Source organism: Balaenoptera physalus (assembly GCF_965194825.1).
Source record: "Balaenoptera physalus genome assembly, chromosome: 7".
Lineage (NCBI taxonomy): Eukaryota > Metazoa > Chordata > Mammalia > Artiodactyla > Balaenopteridae > Balaenoptera > Balaenoptera physalus.
In genome coordinates this window covers 15,939,825-15,948,131 of record NC_138886.1, presented here as the reverse complement: position 1 = coordinate 15,948,131, position 8,307 = coordinate 15,939,825, and the positions used below count along the sequence as shown (strand labels likewise).

Sequence of the window (8,307 nt, the reverse complement as noted above, 5' to 3'; positions counted from 1 at the left end):
AAATTACCTTAGATAATTCCTAAGATTACTTCTGCCTCTAGCACACTCTGTAACTTTAGGATCTATTATTCATTCATTCATTCAACAAACATTTATTGAGCTCCCACTATGGATGTTACAATAACAGTTTTAAGCACAGGGTATAAAACAGTACAAAAAGCAAAGTCTTTGTCCTCATAGAATTTGCATTTTATTGGGAGGCCCATAATAAAAAGAATAGACTAGAGTATATAATGTATTAGCAGGTAAAAAATACCATAGAAAAAAATAAAGTAGGGAATAAGAATGGAGAGTTCGGGGAGTAATGAATACAACTTAAAATATGGTGGCCAAGGTAGGCACCAAAGAGGAGGTGAGATTTAAGCAAATATATCAAGGTAGTATGTGTGGCATATCCAGAAGAAGAATATTCCAGGCAAAGGGAACAAGTTCAGTGGATCAGGATATACATTTTCCTTTATGTTTAATGTACATCAAGGAGGTCATTGTGGCTGGTAAGGAAAATGAGTTGAGATCAGAGAGGTTTGAATCTCAGGTCACCTGGGGTCTTGTAGGCCATTACACTCTTAATGACATGAAGACTCAATTGTTGGAAGGATTTGAGCGAAGGGGTGACATTATCTGAATTGCATTTTAATAAAACTAATCTGGATTCCATGTTTAGAATTGAGGGGAGAAGGGTGGTAAGGGTAGAAAGAGAAAAAAGTAGTTAGGAGGCTATTGTAATAGGCCAAGTGAGAGATAAGAGTGGCTTGAATCATAAGAGTAGCAGTGGAGGTAGTGAGGAGTGATTAAATTCTGGATATAACCTCAAATGTAAGACCAACAGAATTAGCTACCAAATTGGAAATGAGGTTTGAAAGGAAGAGAAGACTCAAAATGACTCCAGGATTTCTGGTCTGAGAAGGTAGGGATAGAGTTACCATTAACTGAGACAAGAAAGCCTCTAAGTGGAATAGTTTTGGAGGTAGAAAAGCAGTAGATCAAGAGTTCAGTTTTAGATTTTCACATTTGTGATGACTACTATCAAGTTAAGGAAACATTCAGTAGACATTATTATACATAAATCTAATTTTCAGAATTAAATGGATAACTTTGAGAGTTATGAAGTATACATGGTATTCAAAGTCATGTGGAAGTGAATAGATACAAAGAAGATGTTTAATACTAAGCCTGGAAATACACTGAACGTAAGTAGTCAGTGAGATGAAGCGGAGCTAGCCAAGGAGACTAAGAAGGACTAAGGAGTCAGTGAGCATGGAAGAAACCAGAAGAGTATGATGTTCTGGAAGAGAAGTAAAGAGCATGTATCAAAAAGGGAGGAGCGAACCCCTATGTCAAATTATGCTGATAGTTCAAACAGTTTTGCTCCAGTCTCATTCATTAGATTTACCAAAGTGGAGGTCATGGTGACACTGAAGGATCAATATAAGAGGAGTGGTATGGATGAAAGCTCTACTATTCTTGAAGGACTTGTGTCCTGAGAATGGATTCTCACAGACTTCAGACTTGCATTCAGGCATTGTTCAGTGTTGATCAAATACTTGAAGTATGTTAATGAATAATATTCAGTGGATCAAAGATTATAGTCTCAGCTCAGTGATTAAGAATTCACATTAGGAGCCACAACTGACTAGTTCTTCCAGGAGTGAAAGACCAACCTCCGTATTATGACGACATCCAATCTTTCTATAATGTCCCAGGCATTATCTACAAGGCACATTGAGAAATAGTTTGTAAAATGACGTCTGTCTTTATTGATGTATATTTCAAAATGTCATCCTCCAAAATAGACATGCTTTCTCTCTCTTTGTTTTTTTAGGGACACAATTTTTAATTCCTAGTCAAAAATATGTAGAAATTCTAACACATTTATACACATTTTTACACTTATTTTATTAATTACATGACCATATATTGAATATTACCACATGCCAGACCTCATGAGGCTCAACAAAAATATGAGTTGCATTTCCCTTTGGGAGGCTCAGCTGGATGTGAGGGACGGACACTAAAAAGAAATATTACAAAAATTAACTACAGGATAAACACCATAATAAAGATCACTTGTTTTCTCTTTCCCTGTCATCTCTATGTCTTTCTCCACCTGCTCTCTCTCCCTCATTCAAGATTTCCAGTTATTTTAGGGGACATCATGGGAATATCATTGTACAGGAAAAATACCTTGGAGTCCAACAGACCTGGACTGAGTCTCACCATTGATGAGTATTAATTTCTTAACTCTGAGTGAATTATTTTGTTTCTTAGTTCAGCTTCCACATCTGCCATGGGGCTGTTGTGAGGATTAAGTGAGATCATTTGGGTAAAGTACCCATGGCCTCAGCTGACTCCATGAATACCTTGCCTATTATGTTCCAGAGACATGGTTTCCCTTAATGACTTATGTCCCACACCCCCCGGCCCCAGCATTTATTGAGGCAATTTATATTTTCAACCCACACGATGTCTTGGATTGCTACCATAGCATTGATCTAGAAGTTAGTTTCAAATAGTTTGAATAAAGCTCTGGGAACAATAGAGCCTTTTGTAAATTAGTGAAAATTGAGCTTTTTGTTTGTTCGGTTTTATCATCTTCACCAAAGTTTCCTTTATCCTTAAAATTGTTCCCTGTTTTTGGAGTATCCTCTTGCCATCTTATGAAGATGACTATCGATCCTTTATTGTCTTTCTTCAGTGACATTTACCCTCTCCCATATCTTATCGTGTGTGCCCAGATATTATTCCTCCTCTTTACTACCAATGCACGTTTCTCTGACCTCTGTGATCCCTCTACATTCACTCCTACTTCAACTGACTTTTTGTCTTCTTCATTAGACTGTAGGCTTTATGAAAATGGAGGCAAATATTGACTCCTTTTCATATTTCTAGCACTCAATACCATACCAGTTGTGTATCGGTTTTATTTTGGAGATTGATGCCTTCATGGTATGATAGTGTCCTCAATCACATATACAAAATTCATCTCCTCATCATAGGCTTCTGGGTCAAAATCTTTAGCCATTCTTCTTTCTTGCATCCTGTCATTAATTAATAATTATTATTTTACATTCTACCATTCCTCCACCATCATTCCTCTACCATCCCATAGGTATGAAATTGAAAAGTCTTATACTATTTCCTTGTTATTTTTCATTGACCACACCATTCAGATTGCATTTGAAAATAACCTGTTTTCATCAAAATGGCAATGCTTTAATTTGCAATTCTGAGGTTAACTACTTCCACAATGCTGTAGAACAATTGTTTGTGTCCCCCCAAAATTCTTATGTTGAAACTAAATCCCCAATGTGATGGTATTTTGGAGGTAAGGCCTTTGGGAGGTGATTTAAGTCATAAGGGCAGAGCCTTTATGAAAGAGCTTAGTACCCTTACAAAAAAGACTCCAAGGAGATCCTTTCTCCCATTTGCCATGTAAGGTTACCGGGAAAAGACAGTCATCTGTGAACCAGGAAGCTGGTCCTCACAAAACACCACATCTGCCAGCACCTTCATCTTGGACTTCTCAACCACATATATTTTGCCTGTTTATTGTTTATTTCAAAGACTTGTTGAAGTGACTTGTATAGCATCTGCTCCCTGATCTTATCATGGGAGAATTTTTCAAATAATTTAATTGCTGAAAAACTTTAATAGAAGATATAAATTGCCTGATTTGAATACGTAACTCTATTTTGAAAATGGATCACAGATAATATAAACATTATATTTATCAATTCTGTTTTCTTAAAATCTTGGTATATGTTTTATGAGACAACCAGTTTCTATATTCTCAGACAATGGCATATGGTTTGTGTGGTACCATCAGATTAGAAAGTTTTAAGTTTGGAAATTTAGACATCCTCAGTGGAGTCAGCAGACACAGACTCATTCCACGGAAAGGAAGTTGAAGGCAAATATCACTGAGTACGGAGAATAAATAACCCATTTCCAGAGACTCTGTGGCCCTGTGGTACAGGAGATCTAGGTGGAGGTGGTAGACAGGTGTACCAAAGAATAGGTGGAGTATGATGATGAGGAATGAGGGGAAAAAGATAAACAAATATCCAATTTCAAAGACCTAAAATAGTACAGAAATGAGTAATTAACATCTTTAAATATATAGAGAGAACAACAGTGCTTTATATGAAACATCTATCTTTAACTTCTCTAAGGTAGAAATAATCAGCCCCGTTGTTCAAAAAAGAAAACTTGAGTCTAGGTTAGGTTGTGTAACTTGCCCAAGATCACAAAGCTAGCAAATATTAGTATAAGATTCAAATCCAAGTGTCTGATTCCAATGCCAGAACCACACCACTACCTGGCATGTTATACAAGCTGGGACTCAGGCACATAAGAGCAAAAATGTAATTGAATTATTCAAATTTAAATATAAGATGGAGGGGCTTCCCTGGTGGTGCAGTGGTTGAGAATCTGCCTGCCAATGCAGGGGACAGGGGTTCGAGCCCTGGTCTGGGAAGATCCCACATGCCGCGGAGCAATTGGGCCCGTGAGCCACAACTACTGAGCCTGTGCGTCTGGAGCCTGTGCTCCGCAACAAGAGAGGCCGCGATAGTGAGAGGCCTGCGCACCGCAGTGAAGAGTGGCCCCTGCTTGCCACAACTAGAGAAAGCCCTCGCACAGAAACGAAGACCCAACACAGCCAAAAATAAAAATTAAAAAAAAATTAATTAAAAAAAAAGATTGTAGGTGTTATTATATACACACCCAACAGCAACCTACATTAAAAATAAATAAATAAATAAATAAATAAATAAATAAATAAATAAATAAATAAATAAATATAAGATGGACATCCAATAAGAAAAATAAAGCAGATTTTTGTGGCAGCGAGACCTGCAAATAAAGGGGAGAGCCGGGGCTGTGGCGGTAGGAGGAGTGCGGGGGCCGGCGGCAGCGGGGTCGGGCGGCCAGGGCAGCGAGCGGGCAGCGCGGAGTCAGCCTATGTGACTGGGCGGCACCGGCGCGGCCTCCGTCAGGAGAGGATTCAAGATGACCAACGAGGAACCTCTTCCTAAAAAGGTTCGACTGAGTGAAACAGACTTCAAAGTTATGGCACGAGATGAATTAATTCTCAGGTGGAAACAATATGAAGCATATGTGCAAGCTTTGGAGGGCAAGTACACAGATCTTAACTCTAATGATGTAACTGGCTTAAGGGAATCTGAAGAAAAACTAAAGCAACAACAGCAAGAGTCTGCACGCAGGGAAAACATTCTTGTAATGCGACTAGCAACCAAGGAGCAAGAGATGCAAGAGTGTACTACTCAAATCCAGTACCTCAAGCAAGTCCAGCAGCCTAGCGTTGCCCAACTGAGATCAACAATGGTAGACCCAGCGATCAACTTGTTTTTCCTAAAAATGAAAGGTGAACTGGAACAGACTAAAGACAAACTGGAACAAGCCCAAAATGAACTGAGTGCCTGGAAGTTTACACCTGATAGGTAAACAAATCATACTCCCCAGTCAAGACTTCCCTGACAGTCCCACTACGAGAGAGCTGTGGTGGGACAGCCGAGTGCTCGTTTCCACACCAAGACTCAGACTTCTTGAGCCAAAAAGCCACATTCTTACACTGTCCAGCTTGTAATGCTTAATGTAAAACTTACCAGATGAACCTTGTGTTTCAGCTTTTTTCTCTTCCCCCTCCCCTTGCTTCAGAGGCCTGATGGCGTCGGACTATTCCGAAGAAGTGGCCACCTCCGAAAAATTCCCCTTCTAGAACATGTAGACACTTGAGAAATGTTTCTGTTTGAAGAAAATAGAGGGAGAAACAGAAGTCTTAAGTCTGTGGCACACTGTGTCGTCAGACAGTTTGGAGGAATGAAAACCTAGAGATTTAAAATCATGAATTGAACATGTAAAATTCCAGTAAATGTAAAGATGGAATATGCATCGCTCTTAACCTTGAGCATAGTGACTTAGAGACGCTGTATATCAGTTTTGCCAATAAGACTGTGGACTTCGTGATTGTTGTTGAATTTCTGGGTCAAACTCAAATGAGGTGAATTTTGCCTTTAAAGGGTTTATTTGCTAAGAACCAACTTAATAGTCATGAGAGAATCAAATAATAGATGTCAGTACAAGTAGTTCATATATTTAACCATTTAGTTTGGGGCTCCATATTACTTGATTGAGCCTTAAATCAATGTGGTTTTACTCAATGGTTTGTTCTTTGAATGGTTGCTAATACTGTAGATAATCTTATTGAGGAATGTACAAATGATGAAGGTGTGGTATCAAACTTCAGGTCTAAACTGTTTGAAGCATTATAAACATTCATTTCACAACTAGATTGTATAAGGATATTAGCTGTGATGAGACTCACTGCGTTATTTTTTTCAGTAGTGAAATTTATTAAATCCCCATTCCATTCAACAGGCACATGTTGAAAGAGCATTGTCGTTGGTGTTAATGGGGGAATGTGTTCCTTCATTGTATTTGGGCCTTTTGTATTGCACTCTTGATATTAAATTAAATGTGCCTTGAAAAAAAAAAAAATAAAGCAGAAGCCCAATTACTAAAAGCAAGACATATTAGAGCTAGATCCCAGTAAAACCAACTTTCTGTTTAGTCTTACAAATGACTGAACTAACATTCATGAGCCCTTCTACAATGAGGCTAGATGGTCCCAATACTTTTTATGTGGTCAAGCATGTATTTCTGAGAGCCAAATCATGCAACAGAGTAAAGAAAAGTTGAAGGTAGCAGGATCCAGGCAAAGCATCACATGACGTAATTGAGCATGTAAAGACTAATTTCATTGTTATCTTGATCTTATATCTCAAAACGTCCCCTGCTAAACAGCCAAATTCTGCAAAATAACTATACTTTGGCTGCAAATGAAACATCTAATTGCCTTTTACTGGCTTATCTTGAAGCATCTTTGTCTAAAGATTTATGATCAAAACTCACAACAAAATTAAGAAGCCAGGATATTGAAATGTTTATATATAGGGGTGGGCTGATTGGGAGAAGAGGGTGGTCTGGGTAGTGAGTTCAGCCACATTCTAGTACTTTTCACTTGCTCATCTCTGAATCCATCCAATAAAACGTCACTGGTGATTGATAATTGCTACCAACTTGTCTCAGAGAAATTAGAAATGTTTTAATGAATAGAGTAGCTGAAGACATTGTAGTCTGGAAGAGCATCATACTGGGTTCATTCTCCAGGCATCCTTCACTTTATAGAATAGCTGTGCCCCAGCCAAGTGAATTAAATGTGATTTTTTTCCATGGCTCCTTTTTAAAAATCCAATCTCAACATGCCAGTCCTGAGGGCTTAATGGGTTAGGGGTTCAGGTGGCAGCCAACTTCATAGATTATCTGATAATATGTCAACAATGGCAGCCCTTGGGGATCAGCAGGCTGTGAAAGAACAGTACTTAACTGAGGATTCAGAGAATTGGGTACCAGTTTGCCACCCCCTAGCTATGCGACCTAGGATATTTTCATTCTCTGAGTCTCAGTTCTCCTCACTTGTGAAATGGGACCACGTAGAACCACTGATCATTATGGTCCATCTATGTTTAAGGTTTCTATGCCTCCTACCCCTTGGCTCTAAAATCCCACATGTCCTGTGAAATCACATACAGCTCCATCATGTGTTCTCATGTTAATAAAAGGCTCTGGGTAAAATAAGTTTTATAAAGGCTGAGTTAAACAATGCTGAACAGATTTCTGTGTAGATGCTTTGATGTCTTTAATACACAAATAGGTATAATGACCCACCAAAAACTCAAAGCAAACACTTTTTTATCAGAGATCTGACTCATTCCCAAGAACTTTTCCCTATGCCCTCCACTTTTTAATGGAGTTTTTTAAATGATGCAAGTTTTTTAAATGATGCAACTTTCCTTCTTCTTGCTGGAAAGATCATATTCTCTGTCCTGAAGGTAGGAAATTGGGACACCATCAAACTGGGACTCTTTTGTGAATGGTGCTTATAAACATTAGGGAACTATGGCCATCTCCAAGGCAGAGCAGTAGAGTTCAGTCCACTTGCATCTGGAGGTAGAGAGGGTTGGTGTGTTTAAAGAAAAGCAGACACAGTGAGAAACTGTGCCCACCCAGAGAAAAACCTGCTCTGTCTGGAGGTCCTCTTAGTGTCTGGTTCTGGACCATTGAGAGACCTAGCAGCCCTTGTTGAACTTGAGTTCCCTGCCCAACCCTCTATCATACTTACAATCCCCTTGGCCAAGGCTAGTCAGAATGTTTTTCTGTTTCTTGAAACCATTACTCAGATTTAGATAAAGATGATATAATCAATGAGCCTCTTCATGAACTACC

At 38.8% G+C, this 8,307-nt stretch overlaps 1 protein-coding gene across 1 annotated transcript; it reads left to right on the top strand.

Annotated features, from left to right (window-relative positions):
* Window positions 1-4,843: 4,843 nt before the first annotated feature.
* On the top strand, window positions 4,844-6,517 carry LOC309664723 (pre-mRNA-splicing regulator WTAP-like). Its single transcript, XM_082470461.1, has 2 exons — window positions 4,844-5,462; window positions 5,680-6,517. The coding sequence occupies exons 1-2, from the start codon at window positions 5,011-5,013 to the stop codon at window positions 5,738-5,740; spliced, it is 513 nt and encodes a 170-aa protein (XP_082326587.1). The 5' UTR covers window positions 4,844-5,010; the 3' UTR covers window positions 5,741-6,517.
* The last annotated feature ends 1,790 nt before the right edge of the window (window positions 6,518-8,307 follow it).

What these genes read in the sequence shown, in the direction of transcription:
- LOC309664723 (XM_082470461.1), top strand. Translation starts at nt 5,011, where the DNA reads ATGACCAACGAGGAACCTCTTCCTAAAAAGGTTCGACTGAGTGAAACA. An exon ending in TGGAAGTTTACACCTGATAG is followed by an intron (nt 5,463 to 5,679) that starts GTAAACAAATCA and finishes CCCTTGCTTCAG; the next exon opens with AGGCCTGATGGCGTCGGACT.